The following is a 19,393-nucleotide window of genomic DNA, read 5'->3' as shown; positions in this document are numbered from 1 at the left end:
AACAAGTTGGAATATGGGAATAGTATTTAAAAAAAAGCAATTTACACTTATATATATGAATATTCACCTTATTCAAAATTAGAAATATCCTAAATAAAGGTAGATTTCCTTTGTGCAGTATAATTATGAAGGTAGGCTTTTATAATAACTAGATTTTGAACTGATTTCAAGAGTTAATTGAACAGGTCTCAAATTCAAGATAACAGATATTCTCAGTGTTTAAGTGGATCAGAGTTTAATTTACTGTTTATAATAAATCCAAACAAATATGATAACTTCTTGTTATGGCTAAGTGACTATTATAGAAATAATGTAATTTGACATTTTTCTTTGCAGACTTATAATCAAAGTCAGTCCAACAAAAGAAGTATTTATAAAGCTATTTCAGGTAGCAGGCAGGTTCTTCATTTTTACCAAGGAAGCCCACGAATGGTTCCTGATGGAATCAATCCAGAATTACACAAAATGTTCATTACATGTGGTGTCTATGAACCAGATAAGCCTCGGAACTTGCAGCGGAAGTCCTCAAACTTTTCCTATAAGAACGGTAAATAAAAAAGCTTTGCATTTGAGCCATGCATTTTTTTTTCCTGTTGTTAGTTAGCAGGCCATATGTTAATATATTTCTTTTTTGAGAAACTCAGTGTATATTCTAGGATGTTATGAGTGTTGGAAAAATAAGAGCTTATTCCTCTGGCAAAGGGAAGGAGACAATGACAGAACAGAGTGAGAAACTCAGGGTTGCGAAAATTAAAATGCCTGCCAACCCAGAGAATCCTCTTTACAAAATGTAGAAAAGAAAGAGAACTTTTATTATTGAATAATTGAATTGAATTGAATCATTCAATTGAATCATTTTTTGAATCAGATTATAGTGTGCATCATTGAAATCCACTAAGATAATATGAAGACAAATTCTACGCTATACCTTCCTTCTTCGGGCAGTTATGATTCTTTACATACATATTCTCAAGATTAATAGTAACTTGTCCTCCTATGGGAGGATAACACCTTTTGCTGTATATTATTTCATAGTTCATCCCCAGATCACCTGGTAATTGAGGTGGCCATTTGTGTTAGCTTCGTTGCCTTTATTCAAAGAAATAATGAGACGACTTTTATCTCTGCATGCATATAGTGAAGAGAATGGTGCTTAGGTTAAACTTCCCTGGTGACTGAGAGGGACACTATCTTCCTTGATGTTTACATTGCAGAGAGAGCTCCTACATCCTTAAGAAAAACATCTGTGGTTGAAATGCTAACTAGAGCCTTGCTCAGATTTTAGAGATTTGCATATAATATCAAAGAGTTAAAGAAAAGATTTACAAACATTAGGTGTCTCTGGAATCGCTTTAAGAAAAGGAGATGAAATGGTTTCTTTCCCTTTCTCCAAAAGAGAAAACTTTTTTTTTTTTTCCTTACATGAGATAGTGGCCAAGTTACACCAAGTTCCTGCTGAATTCTGAGTCAGTGAGAAATTCTTTGGTGCCAGGAGTGTGGCTAGTAATGAGAATGTTGCTACTTTAAGAACTGCAGAGATTTTGGTGATATCAAGAAAATAATCTTGAAATTTTAATACTATGAAGATGAGAAACTAAAATTTTCTTCTTTTAAATTTTACTTAATTTTTAATCAGGGCTTTTAAAGAATCATAACATCATATAGTTTTTTTTTAAGATTTGGAAGGAACATTGGGGGTCATCTGGTCAGATTAGCTATCAAGATAGGCATAGTTTCTGCAGCAATTTTCTTTAATAATATTTTAAGAAGAACAATGTCATCTTGTTAACTATAGGCACTATGTTAGGCACAGATCTCTAGAATGTATTCATCTCACGTAACTGGAATTTTAGATGCTTCAAGCAGTAACTCTATCTTTCTCTCCACCCAGCCCCTGGCAACACCATTCTATTCTCTGCTTGTATGAGTTTGATTATTTTTTTTTTTTTTAAGATTTTATTTATTTATTTGACAGACACAGATCACAAGTAGGCAGAGAGGCAGACAGAGAGATGGGGGGAAGCAGGCTCCCTGCTGAGCAGAGAGCCCGATGCGGGGCTCGATCCTAGGACCCTGGGAATCATGACCTGAACCGAAGGCAGAGGCTTTAACCCACTGAGCCACCCAGGCGCCCCAAGTTTGATTATTTTAGATATCTCTTATAAGTGGAATCATGTAGTATGTGTGCTTCTGTGACTGGCTTATTTCACCTAGCTAATTTTCTTTAGGTAAATGGTAGGATTTTTTTTTAAGGTAGTATAATATTCCATTGTATGTATTTTCTTTCTTTTTTAAAAAGATTTATTTATTTGAGAGAGAGAGAGAGAGCATGCGCACAGGCACGGGGAGGGGCAGAAGGAGAGGGAGAAGGAGACTCCTCACTGAAGAGGGAGCTGGATGTGGGACTCAATCCCAGGACCCTGAGATCATGACTCAAGCTGAAGTCAGACTCTTAATTGACTGAGCCACTCAGGCGCCCTACCACATTTTTTAAATCCTCTCATCTGTCAGACATTTGGATTGCTTACATCTCTTACATATAGTGAATACTGCTGTAGTATACATGGAGTGCACATAATCTCTTTGAGATCCTAGTTGTACTTCTTTTGGATATATACCCAGAAGTGCACTTGCTAGATCCTATGGTACTTCTATTTTTAATTTTTGGAGGAAGCTCTATGCTGTTTTCTTTCTTTCTTTTTTTTTTTAAGATTTTATTTATTTATTTGACAGAGATCACAAGTATGCAGAGAGGCAGGCAGGGTGGCGGGGGGGAAGCAGGCTCCCCGCTGAGCAGACAGCCCGATGCGGGGCTCGATTCCAGGACCCTGGGATCATGACCTGGGTTGAAGGCAGACGCTTTAACCCACTGAGCCACCCAGGTGCCCTATCCATGCTGTTTTCTATAACGGCTGCACCACTTTACTATCACACCAACAGTGTATAGGGATTTTAATTTTTCCATATCCTCACCAGCACTCGTTATGGTTTGACTTTTTGATAGTAGGCATCCTAACAGGTGGGAGGTGATGTTTCATTGTGGTTTTGGTCTGCACTCAGCTTTCTTGTTAAATGCATATTCAGCATCAACTTGAATATCTGTTAATGGAAATTGTATTTCATTTTAAGGGTTTATTCCCTAAGTAGAAACCCTATATAGAAGATTATTTTTCTTATATTGAAAAATCTTTGTACCTTTTTTTCATTGGTTTAATTTTATCTTCTAGATACAAGGAACAGTTTTGATCCTTTGTTTACCTATGTAGCAGTTCTTTACATATTTGAATATAATACCTCTCAAGTTAAGCTGTTGGTTCTACTGGTTTTCATACCATGAAATTTCAAGATCCTTTCCATTCTAGTCATTTGCTTTGGATTCACTTAAATTTGTTAATGTTTTTTCCCTTAACTTGGAGCTCTAAACAGATGCTTTTTCGATATGCTTATGAAATCTCATACAAATCTACTTAATGGAAATATGCCTGTCATTTTATAACACTTTGCCAAATCTTTGGTTAAGGTGAAAAGATTGTATGTACAGTTGATTCTTTTTTTTTTTTTTTTAAGATTTTATTTATTTATTTGACAGAGATCACAAGTAGGTAGAGAGGCAGGCAGAGAGAGAGGAGAGAGGAGGAAGCAGGCTCCCCGCTGAGCAGAGAGCCCGATGCGGGGCTCGATCCCAGGACTCTGGGATCATGACCCGAGCTGAAGGCAGAGGCTTTAATCCACTGAGCCACCCAGGCACCCCTGTACAGTTGATTCTTGAACAAAACTGATCTGAACTCTGTGGGACCAATCCTATGCAGTTTTTTTCAGATTTATAAATGTAGTTCAGTACTGTAAGCATACTTTCTCTTATGACTTTCTTAATATTTTTTCTACCTTTATTATAAAAACATAGTAAATGCATAAAATATACAAAACACATGTGTTAATTGACTCTTATGTTATCAGTACAGCTTCCAAACAACAGTAGGCTATTAGTACTTAAGTTTTTGGGGAGTGAAAAGATAACTGCTGATTTTCAGCTGGGGGCTTGTTACCCCTAACTCCTGCATTGTTTAAAGGTCATCTGTATTTTGGATTCTTTTAAATTTATTTAACTATTTATTTAAATTGATTAAGCTTGCATAAATTATTCTTAGTGATCATTGTATTTTTATAAATGTTAAAATTAACCATATGTTTAATAATTGTTTCTCCCATCCAAGTACTAACCAGGCCTAGAGATGGATGACAAATTTCTTTAGTAAAACTCAAAAACCCTTTTTTTTAATTGAGATAATATTTATTTTTATTTAAAAGTTTATTTTTTTGTGCTTTTTCCCCCCATTCTACCTGATTTTTCAAAGCTTTAGGGATTCTTCTTGCTAAAATTGCATGTATAAATGTAATATTCTGTAAATTAGCCTAATTCATCTGGGCTTAGAGACCTGAATTTACTTAAAGCGACTAAAAGAGAAGAATGCCTTCCTATTTTAGAAGTCTGTTTTAAAGATTGTTAGATCTGAAAGTAGCCTGAAAGATCACTCGTTCAAACCCCTTACTTTACAAAAGCAGATTCTTATACAGTATTGGAAATAGCTAAGACAAAAGTTTCCTGATACCTAATTCAGTAGTCTTTCTGGTTTCTTTTTCTGCCCTCATTTCTGTTGGACCAAAGTTACTACTTTATACCATTTATCCTTTTTCAGTTTGTTGGTTATTTTCCTCTATAGAGATTATGAAAGTCAGAAAGAGTTAATTTAGTATATTTTTTAAAAAAGTATATTATTGGGGCGCCTGGGTGGCTCAGTGGGTTAAAGCCTCTGCCTTCAGCTCAGGTCGTGATCCCAGGGTCCTGGGATAGAGCCCCGCATTGGGCTTTCTGCTCCGCGGGGAGCCTGCTTTCTCCTCTCTCTCTCTGCCTGCCTTTCTGCCTACTTGTGATCTCTGCCTGTCAAATAAATAAATAAAATCTTAAAAAAAAAAGTATATTATTGTCATTTTTTAAAGCAGTAGGTCTTTTCTACCTCTACCACCACCCCCCATTTAAGACTTAAGTTAAAAATCCATTTTATAAACATCTTGACAATCTTCCCTCATCCCCAACCAAGGTTCAAATAATCTTTCAGATAAAAATGATAGAATCAAAAAAAAAAATGATAGAATCATGCCAGTTTTCATTTGTAAGTTTTTTGACTCTTTTATGCCAGGTCTTAGATACAACATGGAGAGAGTCCTAAAGAAACCAGGATTGAGAGCCTACCTATCTGGCTCTGTTACATTAATGAAGTCATTATGGAAGGTTAGCTCCTGAACAGGAGGCTGTGCTAGTACTTTTAAAGAGGTGAGAAAAGTGATAACCAGAATAATTATGTAAAAAATAGTGGTTTTAAGGAATAGAATCAGTGGTTTAGTAAAGATTAATAGATACAAACAACTGGAGAGTTTGAGTTGATGTTGTATATTTTGTGTTTCCTTAGCAGATTTTTTAAAACTTCTTTTCAATTACTTTTTCAACTTATAGGAATGAAGCAGAGTAATTCAAAAAATGATTGGTTCTTATCAGCAGAAGAATTTAAATTATGGAACAGACGTTATAGGTTAAGAGAAAGTGATGAAATTAAGGAAATAACATTGCCTCAAGTTTGGTTTTCGTCTTTAGAAAATGAGGAAAACATACCAGTAAGTTGAACATGTTTTCAGATACTCTTTATAGTGATTATGCAGTAGCTTTGTGAGTAGAGAGAGTGTTCATGATCAGAATGTCAAGTGGCTTAAAAAATGAAGAATGTTAAACAGTTTAAAAAGAATATTAGAGTCTAAGTTTGTAGAACTATAAATTTTCTTATATTCTTTATTGTGTATATGTATTTTTACATGAGTGTAATACATTTACATAATATCTGACTTTTTCCCATTACTTTTTACTATATGAGCATTTCCATATAGGCATACTTTACATGATTGTTACGTTATTCTGCAATATACCATGGTTTGCTTGACTATTTTTTTGTTATGTTTTCAAATTCTTTTCAGTGTTACTAACATGAAATTGTGCCATCATAAACATCTTTGTACAAACTTTTTTTAAAAATTGTGTAGAACTTTAAACTGAATGTTTTTATTTCTCTTACTATGAACAAATTATTGGTGAACTTAAAGTCAAGAGAATTGATCAAAGGTTACATATATGCCTAGAGAGCTGGAAAAACCACCTTAGGGAAAGAGTCCTTTTAGCAGATTTATAAGATTTGAAATATGGCTATTCAGAATTTATATTCATTTACCACCAGGGAAAGTGAAGAATGGCAGCATGAAAAAATTAAGATCATTATCACTGCGAGGTTGTGAATGTGTCTTTATTAGATTATAGAATATAAATCTAGCACAATAGTACTTTTGAAACCACACATTTTCTTAAATATTTGCTCTTAACATGGAACTGTATAAGCAGGAATATAACTAAGTACTAACGCAAATAATAGTTAATTTCAAAATATATTTAAAAGGGCATTTTTGTACTTTATGAAATTATTTTTTTTAATCTCCTGAGATTTTACTGAAAATACCCAAATGAATTCAGACTTTTTATATTAGGCTTATTATCTGTATGTTGTTTATTTAATCAGTTTATGAAATCTGAATAGGTGTATTTATCATTTTTATTATTTTTAAAATCATTAATGAAGATCCAGGAACCAAACATTGGAATTTATCAACTCTCTCTTTCTGAATGGAGAGTGTGGCAGGATCGTCCTTTTCCTACGTATCAAGTTGACCACTCAGATCGATGCCACCATTTTATAAGCATTATGCAAATGATAGAAGCAATGAGACATGAAGAGGTAGGGTTTTATTATAACTTTCTCTTGCCGGTATGATGGTGAAAAGAATACTTGATATTTTTTATTTTTTTTATGATTTATTTATTTATTTGAGACAGAAAGAGAGCATGTGGGTGAGTTGAGGGGAGGAGCAAAATGAGGGGGGAGAGAGAGAATCTTAAGGAGACTTCCCATGGAACACAAAGCCCGGTTTGGGGCTTGATCCCACAACCATTAGATCACAACCTGAGCAGAAATCGAGAGCTGGTTGCTTAACTGACTGAGCCATCCAGGTGCCCCTATGCTTCTTAATTTGAAATCATAATTTAAGAAACAAGTATTTAATATAAATAATTATAGTTAGAATATTTTGTTTTTTGTGAAGTTTCTTGTGATCTCAATAGGGAACCAGTTTTTTTGCCTTAGGTGAAGAAGTATACTTAATTAAAAGATATCATCTGTCATTATAGATAAACCAGAGTAAAATTTTAATATACCTAATGACAATATAAACTTTTAGTAAAGCTGATTTAGCACTCTTGTTAAATTGGATTTATTGAGATATTCTCCATCACATAGGGGATTTGGTATGTCTCTTGTATCCTGGTGGTAGTTTAGAGAATTATTGATTCCTTGAGAAGCTACTTGATTATTCTTCCTTGAGAGAATGAGAATAATGAACCTACTATGAGTATGAAATCCAAAATGCCTGGGTTAGAATCCCAGGTCTACCTCTTACTAATCATGCATCTGTAAGTTACTTAACCTCTTTGGGCCTCAGTTTCTCTGTAAAATGGGAATAATGATAATACTTTCTTCATAGGGTTGTTGCGAGGATTAATTGACTTTTTTTGTGTAGACCACGTAGAACAGTAACAGGCATACTCAATAGACTGTAGCTGCTATTTTTATTATTAGCTATTATTCATGAATACATATAAATGGAGTAACTAGTTGTGGATCCCAGCAAAACTTATGCTATCAAATTAACACATATTTATTTAGTGCCTTCTATATGTCCTCTTCTATTCCAGGCCCTCTGGCACATCAGTGAAGAAGCCAGATGAAATACTCTGTCTGTGGGGAGCATATACACTAGTAGGGAGACAACTTTCTCAAATTAATACTTACTGCATTTATTATTAAAAAGTAGAGAATTAACTGCTTAAGTCCCTAAATAGTAGAGGAATCCTGACTAAAGTAGCCAATCAAGGGGAAGAGGGGAGGGTAGGACAGGAATTGAGGGGACTGTAGTTTTAGAATTAGTGATAAGTACACTTTAGAAATTTACTGTAAGAGTTCCTGTGGTGCCTGGGTGGTGCACTTGGTTAAGTGCCTAACTCTTGGTTTCAACTTAGGTCATGATCTCAGAATTGTGAGATCCACTCCATGCCAGGCTTCGCCATCAGCACATTTTGCTTAAGACTCTCCCTCTGCCTCGGCCCCCACCTCTAGTCTTTCTCTCTTTCTCAAATAAATAAATAAATCTTAAAAAAAAAAAAAAAAAAAAAAGAACTTTAAGAGTTCTTGGTTGGGAAATTTGTTAATAGTATATTTCAGCCTAATGGATTTACAGGTGCACTTATTTCAGATGTCTAAAAGTTGTTCTTAGTTTACCTTTATCAAGACAGCAAATGTAACACTTGTATTTATAATTTTCATTTATATATATTAATTACTTGATATCTATTTTTATGAAATTAGAATAATTGTTCAATTAAATATTAGAAGTGAAGAGCTTAGTGCTTATAATACTTATTTTTGTAGATTTATTTATTTGAGAGAGTGAGTGTGAGTGACAGGAAGGGGGAGAGGAGAAACAGACTCCCTGCTGAGCTCAGAGCCCAATTCAAGGCTTCGTCTCAGGACCCTGAGATCATGACCTTGGTCGAAACCAGGAGTTGGTTGCTCCACTGACTAAGCCACCCCGGCACCCATATGATCTTATTTTATGTATTTATTGAATTTGTTCTTTCTGCAAATAGTTATCATGAGTCTTTCATGTATTAAGTTCTAAGGATACAAAAACATTAACTAATTAAAGATAATTTATAATAATTACACAGTAGTGCCATTTATAATCTTGATTTATTAGAATAATTTTTAAGTTAGGGGTACCTGGGTGGCTCAGATGGTTAAGCATCCCACTTTTGGTTTTGGCTCAGGTCATGATCTCAGGGTTGTGAGATAGGGCCCCCTCACAGGCTCACTGCTCAGCACAGAGTCTGCTTGGGATTCTCTCTCCCTCTGCTCCTCCCCCTCTCACACATGCTCGTGCTTGCTCTCTCTCTGTCTAAAATAAATAAATAAAATATTTTAAAAAAGAATAAATTTTGTTATAAAAGAAAATCATTTGATTTTGGGTAATCATTTGAGTAATATTGTTTAGAAAATAACATAAAGTAAAGCTCATCTCTTATTTCCTGTGACTTTTTTATTTTCCTTCTTTCTAGGGAGAATGCAGCTATGAATTGGAAATTAAACCTTACTTACAAATGGAAGATATTAGCTCAATATTTAGTGCTCCCAGGAATGATTATAATCCTCCTGCCAATGGCCCCGTTACTAGTAATAAGAAATCTTCATTTTCAAGGAATAGAAATCATAGAAGTTCATACTCAGTGACAGAATCTGATGAAGAATGTGCTGAAATTTTTAAGCAAATTCATATCAAACCTGCTAAAATTGCTTCTCTAAAGAAAAAAGCCTCTAAAGAATTTGAAAAAGATCAACCTATTAAAGAAAATAATGATGTTATGGATTCTTTAGATACTGATGGAAGTACTACTGTTGAAAATATTTTTCAGGTAGACCTAAATGATAAAAGGGCATCAGATAAAGATGAAGTTGCGGTTGCCATATGTGCTGTCAATGAAGATGTTAGTCAGTCACATGGATTAATGGAATGTCAATTTACAAATAAATCTAGTTCATTCGCTGCAAATTTTTTAGATTCTGGTTATAACAGTTTCACTGATGAGAAATATGTTTCATCTAGCATATTTCTTCCATTTGAGAAAGAGCTTTGTATAGCTAAAACAGATGACCAATTGCATAGTTGCCATTCATTAACAAAAGAGGTACTAGAAAATGTAGAGAGATTTTTATCTCATTCTCCTCCACCTCTCAGTGGACTCTCAAATTTGGAATATGAAATTGCTAAGGGTTGTAAACTTGATCATTTGCCTTTCCTACCTTACACTGAATATTTACAAAATGATAAATCTACTTGTTTGATCTCATATTTACCTACAAATTCTCAACAGGATTTAGAATTGAATTCACTGAAATTCATTAATCATTCTTCTGAAAAAAGCTACTTTTATACTGCAGCTAATGATAAGAATTCTGATGAGCCAAGTTTCTATGACTATGTTGATAAAGTACATAAAGATAATAAAAATGAAAATTTAGTATCCAGGAATCATATTCAAATAAACATAGGCCCTCCGAAGTATTCAGTTGAAGAAAAAAATTGTGATATAGATAACAATGGCCTCCCAATGTTGCTCACTGATCAGGATGAGAGTTTACCCCTATTCAAAGATGTTAATACAGAGTTTAATGATGTGTGTCTTTTTCCCTCAAACAATAAATATAAATCTTCATGTGTGTCAGACAAAACTGCTTTAAGTGAAGTGACACTGGTCTCTCACTTCTTAATTTCTGATGAACTATTGTTAGATGATAATTCTGAACCCCAGGATCAAATTATCTGTGAAAATAATAGTTGGAAATCTCATGAAGATTTGAACGGTGTCCATGGGGAAAAACTGAAGCATGATGAATATGTTTTTGACTGCTCTAAGGATTTATTTTCTGTTACTTTTGATTTAGGATTTTGTAGTTCAGATTCTGATGATGAAGTATTAGGACATGCATCAGATACAAATAAGAATAAATTTTTAGATGAGCTTTCTGGAAGGTGTTTAGATATTAAGGAGACCAATGAAGCAAATTATGTTTCAAATCAAGCAATAATACCACAAGATCCTGTTGCTAGTTCTATGGGTAGAACTATTACTATCCCATCAAGTGAAGATAAGTGGAATCCAAGTTTTGCACATTTTTCACGGAGTGCAGCAAAAAATAAAGAATTTCTATCTCCTGGTTATTGTCAATTTTCTTTGCCAGTAGGAGAAAAATTTATGAGTACACCACTTTCTGAATCAAACACCTTGAACTCATTTTCTAAGAGGAAGGAAATGCCTTGGACACCAGATTCTCATAAGGGAAAAGTAGATCTACAGAGTTTCAAAGAAACATTTAATTCAACTTTTGTTGATTCACGACTTTCTGTAGAAAAGGCTAAAAGGGAAAAAATCAGTCTTTGTCAATCCTGTCATCCTGCTGAAGGTAAGATTCGATCTTAATAAAACACATAAATCTTTCTGGAATAATTACTCTAGATAAGTTTCTGTAATTTTTCAAAATGTAATTTCTCGGTATTTGATGTATTGAATTAGATAATTTATGTATTTCTTAAGTTGGTGCTTACTGATAAAAGATTTATCTACCTATGTTTATGGCATTCATGCCATGGGAAAAGAATTATGCTAGATAATGAAATACAGATTTGGCCTTGGCTCTTGACTGTAAAACCCAGACAATTGTATGACATATACATTTGAAAAGATACCAGTAAGCTATGAAAATAACTACCAAGTAAAAAGGTAGTGGATGTTAAGGAGGTTCAGAAGATGACAGAATTTTGAACTGGATTAGATTAGAAATGAAGATTTTTTTTAACGTAGATTTTAATTTTGGCTCTTCAGGAATATTTACAATTTGAATATGTTGAAAATAGAGAATTTGGATGTTATAAAATGCAAACAAAGAGGGAAATGGGAGGTATAAGACTTAGAAGAAATAGTATAGTGTAGAAGATTTACGTAGAAAAACAGTTGGGGGGAAAAAAAAAACTGTTGAGAAACAAGACTATATGAAGGATTGAGGCAAGACCACAGAAGTTCCAAAGGAATCTCTGGATTTCTGTGATCTAATTCTACACAGTTACAGAAACTGTGTTACAGAAAAACTAGAAAATATAATGCTAAATGTTTGGTGTTAAAAGGACTAAAGTATTTTTCAAGTACTGTGATAGACTCAACTCTAGTTTGTGTATAGATTATTAGAGCAGACCATTTATGAACTTTATTCCTTGTAGTTGAGGAAAAAGAGTAGTTGTAGGATAAAATGATTTTGCTCTGTAAATCTTCATGATGCTGTTCTCTTTGGGATCAAAGGCATGATTTATGAATATTTTATTTAAGATAAAAGCTTCTTGAAAGTAAGTTCTGGAAATATGTTTAATTTTTAAAATTTGGATGTAGTCTGACATATATATTTTTACTAAGTTTATGTTACCTGTGAGCCTCCAGTATTTGCTTGAACATCCTTACATTAAGTCTGTTAGTGGTCGAGATCATTTTTCTATCTTTGTGTCAGATTTGCATTAAACCTTCTAGCATTATACTTAACTACTAACTATGGGCAATGTAATTAATAAATGTATAATGATTTATTAAGGAATATTTAGTATTTTTGAGGGTAGTTGATATACAATGTTACATTAATTTCAGATATAGAACATAATGACACCACATCTCTGTATATGCTCACAAGTGTAGCTACATCTGTCACCATACAACTCTGTTTACTATAGCATCGACTGTATTCCCAAAACTGTAGTTTTTATTCCCATGACTTACTCATAGTTAGTATTTTTTACTTCCCCTAATTAAAATAGAGGATTTAAGATCATTTACCATGTTATATGTATATTATAATAGCAGTTCATTATAGCGCCACTAAAGCAGTTGAAAGGAAAAACCTCCTGGAATGAGTAGGTTACTATATCTGAGCCTTGCATTTAACTCTTAACTTCCTTAGAAGGTAATGAAAAATAAAACTGGTTGATTATACAGTGCCCATCTGTAAAAAGGATTTATTTAAGTTTATTTGTCTGGGTAGATTTTTTGTTTGTTTGGTTTTTGGTTTTTTTTTGGCAAAAAGTATGAGGAGAAGTTGATTGTGTTAATTTGTATTAGTTATTTATTGCTCTGTAAAAAACTACTCCCCCAAATTTAGTGGCTTAAAATAACATTTATTTGTAGTTAGGAATTGGATAGTTGCTTAACTGGATAGTTGTGATTGAGGATTTCTCATCAGGTTATAGGCAAGATTTCACCTGGGGTTGCAACAGTCATCTGAAGATTTGGGCATGGAAAATTTGCTTCCAGGATGGCTTGTTCAAAAGTGGGGTGGTGATGAGCAGAGGAGGCACACAGGAATCTCTGTCCATAGCAATTGTAAAATGCAGTAGAGCTGAGATGGGAAGTTCCTTGATGAGGACTCAAGACCTGGAAATAACTCTCCATGGGTCTTGACTTCATCCTTTGGATGCTTGACCCTTTTTCATAACCCATAGCAGAATTTCCTCAGCCATTTCCATTTAGTAAAAATTTGGGGATTTTTATTTTATGGGGATTTTTAAAGATCTCTTTTCATTTTCTATTGTCTTTGCCCCTTTCTGTTGTTGTAGCTGGCTGTGTTTCTTCCCATATAATTCTCGTATATCTTTGTGGCTCTCTTGTGAATCTTATTGGGGTTCATTGCATTAGATACTAGTAATGCTTATAAATCCTTTGGAGGCAACTCCTTCTCCACTTTTTTGCTTCTGCTAAAATGTCTGCAGATAGTTCCTTAATCTTCTTGGAAGTCCTGTTTAAGAGGATCTGTGGGGCGCCTGGCTGGCCCAGTCGTTGGGCGTCTGCCTTCGGTTCAGGTCGTGATCCTGTTTTCCTGGGATCAAACCCCACATTGGGCTCCCAGCTCGGCAGGAGGCCTGCTTCTCCCTCTCTCACTCCCCCTGCTTGTGTTTCTTCCCTTGCTGTCACTCTCTCTGTCAAATAAATAAATAAAATCTTTAAAAAAAAAAAAAAAAAGCATCTGTGAAAGACATCCTTAGACTATTCAGAGGGCCTTTTATCTGACTGCATAGTACTTTGAGGCACCATCTTTGATCTTTGGTCTTAAAGCAGTTACAGTTTCACCTTCAGCTTCACCTGGACAGTAGTTTCCTGGTAGTCCTCTAGATTAGATCTTTGCTTGGAAGATTTCTTAATTCAGTGTTGTTTGCCAACTAGAGAAGCTGGGAATTTCCAAAACTAATAAGTCCAACTGTTCATGTTTAATAGTCCTTTCTTTAGGACTCACTATAGGGTTGCTTCTTATATCTTTACAATACAGCATTTGGCTTCCTCCAAAGTGAGTGATGCAAGGCAGAGAAAAAGGATGAGACCTCAGCAACACTAATGACCTAGACTCTGAAGTAATTCCCCCTTCATTTCCATTATATTATTTTGTTAGAAGCAAGTGACTAAGTCTGGCCCTTACTTAATAGGAGAGGGATTATGATCCAGCTTCTGAAGGCAGGTGTATAAAAGAATTAATTAACATATCTTGAAACAACCACAGGGCTCTTACAGAAGGTTTCCTAGAAACATGGAACGGTGTCTGAATCTGAATTTCATGAAAGTGCAGAAATCGAGCTTTAACTACCTGAAAATTTGAAATATTTGATTTTACACATCAGATGTTGTTTTTAGCATTCTTTCCACCCTCCTGAATGTGATCTAGTTACAACATTTTGGTGAATATCTTACCAATTTTTATTTCATGCTTGTGTACAAACACATGTATGTAGACATATGTGCATAAATATATAAATAAGAATCTCTTCAAATATTGTTTTGTAGCCTAGGTTTTCATGCTTTAACTCCTTTAGAATGAAAATAAGACACAAAGAACAGAGAGCGAGAGATGAATTCTGGGTCCTTTGACTAATAAAATTAGACTTTGCACTCGCAGCCTCATTTTGGTTATTAATTTGTCGAATTGAATCTGAGTCAAAAATGTGGTTATTAGCAAAATTTCCTCACTCCTCAATTTCCTCACTGGCACTGTTTTATTTTTCTCTCTCATGCTGATTTTTTGGCCAAGCTTCTAAAAACTCTTTTTAAATAATGTACCCATTGATAAAATAGTTGTGATTAGATAAATCTATTGACCAGATTCATTTTTTTAATAAATTATAGGTGAACAATTAACAAGCAATGAAAGTGAAGATGATGAAATTTTCCGAAGAAAAAGTAAAAGAACAAAAGGAAATGTTTTAGAATCCCCTGAGGTGAGTCATTTAGAATCTCCTGAGGTGAGTGATGTAATAATCACAATAATGTGATCATGTAAAGGCTTTTTTCTCCCTTAAGTCTTTCTTTTTTTAACCTTTTATCTAATTATCTACTTTATCTAGGATCAGAAAAACAATGAAGTTGATTCCCCACTACATGCTGTAAAAAAGCGCAGGGTTCCTCCAAACAGAGTAAGTAGGTAATAGATAACGTAGAGTAATTAAAGTTCTTTTGGAGTAATTACTACAAGAAAAATACATGTATAGGTGTAGATATGGTTGATCTAATAGGTATATGGTTAACACAAAAATATATAGTAAATCTTATTAGATTGGAATTTCTATTTCAAATTTATACGTCTTTAAAAGCAATTTTATTCAGTATGCTTCAGTTCCCTAAATATCTATCTACTCTATGTCTACTGTGTAAGATGCTGGGGGACACTACTATAAATATTATATCCTGGTACTGTCTTAAGTCACCTAAAATCTAATAGGAAAGAGATAAGTAAACAGATGATTTCAATATAATTTTTAATAAGTTAAGTGATAAAAAATGATAAGCCCTTATCCTAGTCCTTGGGAGTTCTGGAAAGTTTCTTGAAGATAATAAATACCTTAGCTAATTCTTAAAGCATATTTGGCAGTGAGGCAAGGAAAAGCATTGCCAACAGAGCAAGCAGCTTAAAGAATGACACAAAATGGGGAAACAGCATCTTTATTATTAGATGGTAAAGACAAAGAGTGCAGGAAGTAAAGTTGGGAAAAAATGAGGGTGTTTTTGAAGACCTTATTCTTTCATTCGCTTCCTGAAAAAGGAGAGGAAGGAGTTCAGGATGAGTCTCTGTTTCTTGGCTAGGGCTGTTTGGACATGTGTCACAAATTCGGAGACGATAAAAAGGGGATAAATTCAGTGTTGAATATGTTTGAGTTTGAGGATTTTGTAGAATAGTGAATGAAATGACAGTATCTGGCAGGCATTGGTGACTATTTGAATCTGAAGTTTGAGTAGGCTAATGATGTTCATTTGTTGTCAGCTGTAAGCTGATAAGTGTAGAAAACGTTGAGATTAGGAAATCCTGTTGTTGTTTTTTTTAAATTCTCTACTGTACTCTAAGATAAACTGCAAAATTAATAAAACATGTAATCAACTCATATTCTCTTTGTATACTCCTATAGTACTTCACTAGAAAAATTGCTTTAACTTGCTACCTTAACTAGAAGGTCTGATTGACTCATGGTAAATGAATTAAAATACCGATAATGCTGATGATCAGTCTGTTTTAAAGTGAAATTATTCCTGGTAATTGAAATTATTTTGGTGAACTTCTTTTATTCTTTTGTTTGATTTTATATTATTTGTAAGAGATAAAGTGATAGGCTTCATTGTTAAAATTTATTATGGTTTTATTGGTTTCTTGGTTTGAAAGGACTTCTATATGTTTTGACTGCTTTGATAGCTATATTTATAGGCTTAATTAATTTTTGTAAAGACCTTTAGGATCTTCTAGAGGAGATAGTTAAACTAAAACTAGAAGTTTTCATCAAATAAATTTAATGTAATACTAAATTGGATGAATACTGTACTAGTATTACTATATTACCTAATTTAGTGTTTTAGTGCTTAGTATGACCTAACTTTTAAATTTTAAGATTTTATTTATTAATTTGAGAGAGTGAGAGGGCAAGAGAGAGTGTGCACATGAGTGGGGGTGGGGGATTGGGCAGAGGGAAAGGAAGAAGCAAGCCTGACCTGGGGCTTGATCCCAGGATCCTGAGATCATGACCTGAGCCGAAGGCAGATGCTTAACTGACTGAGCCACCCAGGCACCAGTGACTTTTACATTCTTAAAGATTATGTATTTTTAACATGGCTCTGAGTTGTGAGAATATTTTGTTTTTCTAACAAAAAAAGGTCAAATGTTAGGTCAGCTATTTAAAAAGAAAAAATTGGGGCACCTGGGTGGCTCAGTGGGTTAAAGCCTCTGCCTTCTGCTCAGGTCATGATTCCAGGGTCTTGGGATCGAGCCCTACATCAGGCTCTCTGCTCAGTGGGGAGCCTGTTTCCCTTCCTCTCTCTCTGCTTGCCTCTCTGCCTACTTGTAATCTCTGTCAAATAAATAAAATCTTAAAAGGATAAAAAGAAAAAAAAATTGAAAATAAAACTAATAACCCATGAGAACTACAGAAAATGAAATTTGATTGTATTTTCTTATGCAAGAATTTTATTGAATTATTATAGTTAGAATTATCATCTAGTGATGAAAGTGAGAATTTTCACAAACAACATCCACAATTAGAAGACTTCAGGGGACATAACAGGACTGCAAAAAGGGGCATCAAAGTCCGAAAGAAACAGAGTTACCTTAAGGTAAACTTTTTTCACTTTCATATATATATATATATATATATTTGTTTCTATATTTATACTTGATATTATGTTATATATTTATATATATAATTTATGTATAGAAGATTTTATGTAGGAATAGATTTCTTACTATAATTTCTTCATAGAAAAAAGTAGAAAATTAAAACTATTTTGACCCTGTTTTACTGGAATTAAAATCTCAAGCTGTGATAGTTTTGTTTCTTTCTTGTTTTAAAACTATCTTTTAGTATTCTGTTATTTTAAATGACTAAATGAAACTTCAGTGTATTGAAAATTTAAGACTCAAATTAAAAAAATACAGAGACAGAAATCTTGAGTTTTAGAATATTTGCTTTCACAGTTATTACTTCATTTTTTTTAATCTCTATGCAATACTCAAATCCTTAGAAATAATTCTCTACCACCTTTTTTTTTCTGAATATCTTTTTTGTGGTGCAGTAGTTTTCCTGGCAAAATTAATTAACCAGAAGACCTGGGAGACTTTATGCTTATTAAGAAACATTCAGCAAACTGACGTGCTGACTTGTGCTATATTTTGCTTATAATAGAATTACCAGAAATTTTAAATAGGTGTCCTAGTTTGTCATTTCTTTTTGCAGTTTTCTTTTTCTTTTTTGTCTTAAAAACATTGCCAGAAAATCCATTTTATAGAACTATTTCCAATTATTTAAGAAAATAAATGATTTCCTTGAGGGTATCTCCATGTTTTCTAATTTGTCACAGCTTGCAGCTAAGAAGTTTTTAGATTACGAAGCAGAGCTCTCCGAACAAGAGGCAGAGTATGTTTCATCAGATGAAAATGATGAGTCAGAAAATGAACAAGACTCCTCATTACATGACTTCTTAAATGATGAAACTCAACTTTCACAGGCTATAAATGGTAAATGATATAATGATACTTTTTCTGTTAATTTTCAGTGATTTTAATGTGGTTATATTTAAATATTTTAGTCCGTTTTTAAAGAACTTTAAAAGGAAGTAAATTTGGTATGTGTGAAATATTTGGTCACTTTCATTCAAATTCTATACTATTTGCTATTTTTTTAGACTTGGTTATTTATAGTCTTCTGCTAATTTGATCATTTCTCACCAGAATGATCTGGCTGGCGCAGTGTCAGATGTTCATTTAACAAGTATTTAGTGACTACTGTGTGCTGGTAAGGTTCTGAGAAAGCTGTATCAGTAAACAAAGGGGACAAAAACCTCTGCCCTTATGAAGCTAACATGTGAATGGAAAGAGACAAAGAATACACATAATAACAAAATTATTTAGTATGTTATAAGATGAGCAATTTACAGAAAAATAAAAAAATGAGATGAGCATTTGGAGTGACAGGGGTTGGGAGTATTATTAATAGACAAGCAGTAATTTTAAATAAGGTAATTAGGGGCAGGTCTTATTGAGACGGTGACATTTGATCAAAGACTAGAAGGAGATGAGGACTTGAGCAATGCTGATTGTTAACAGCAGGTGACACACAAACCTAAATTTATTAAATTTGCCAAGTAAGAGAGATCTACTTTTGGAAAATGATGTCTCAATGCCTGAGCAGATCTTATATATAATACATTAATTGCAGATGATTCATATTGGCTATAATAGAAAAAGGAAAGATTTTGGTGGGGTTCTCAGGGTTCTAATCTTTCACAGATCTTGCCATTTATTTATCTTGTACTCTCTGTCATGATTTAAGACAACGAATTTTCCCAAGTGGTACTTTAAAGAAAAAAGGTCTTAGAGACTAAGTTCTCAGTACTATGTCCTTGATACTGATATGATTTCTTTTTTTTTTTTTTAAAGATTTTATTTATTTATTTGACAGGTAGAGATCACAAGTAGGCAGAGAGGCAGGCAGAGAGAGAGGAGGAAGCAGGCTCCCTGCTGAGCAGAGAGCTCAATGTGGGGCTCGATCCCAGAACCCTGGGATCATGACCTGAGCCGAAGGCAGAGGCTTTAACACACTGAGCCACCCAGGCACCCCCTGATATGATTTC

General features: G+C 33.9%; 1 protein-coding gene across 2 annotated transcripts in view; it reads left to right on the top strand.

Annotated features, from left to right (window-relative positions):
• The window catches only part of FANCM (FA complementation group M), a 63,364-nt gene that overhangs the window by 30,070 nt on the left and 13,901 nt on the right, over positions 1-19,393 (top strand). For both annotated transcript variants that reach the window (XM_032871195.1, XM_032871196.1), the window contains exons 11-18: positions 337-547; positions 5,513-5,670; positions 6,678-6,833; positions 9,266-11,168; positions 14,912-15,003; positions 15,130-15,198; positions 17,249-17,377; positions 18,122-18,278. In XM_032871195.1, the coding sequence (XP_032727086.1) occupies positions 337-547; positions 5,513-5,670; positions 6,678-6,833; positions 9,266-11,168; positions 14,912-15,003; positions 15,130-15,198; positions 17,249-17,377; positions 18,122-18,278 (2,875 nt within the window). The remainder of the gene's footprint in view (positions 1-336; positions 548-5,512; positions 5,671-6,677; positions 6,834-9,265; positions 11,169-14,911; positions 15,004-15,129; positions 15,199-17,248; positions 17,378-18,121; positions 18,279-19,393) is intronic.

Source organism: Lontra canadensis, unplaced genomic scaffold (genome assembly GCF_010015895.1).
Source record: "Lontra canadensis isolate GAN:19392208 unplaced genomic scaffold, GSC_riverotter_1.0 scaffold42, whole genome shotgun sequence".
Lineage (NCBI taxonomy): Eukaryota > Metazoa > Chordata > Mammalia > Carnivora > Mustelidae > Lontra > Lontra canadensis.
Note: the sequence above shows the minus strand (reverse complement) of the source record. Positions and strands in the feature narration are given on the sequence as shown.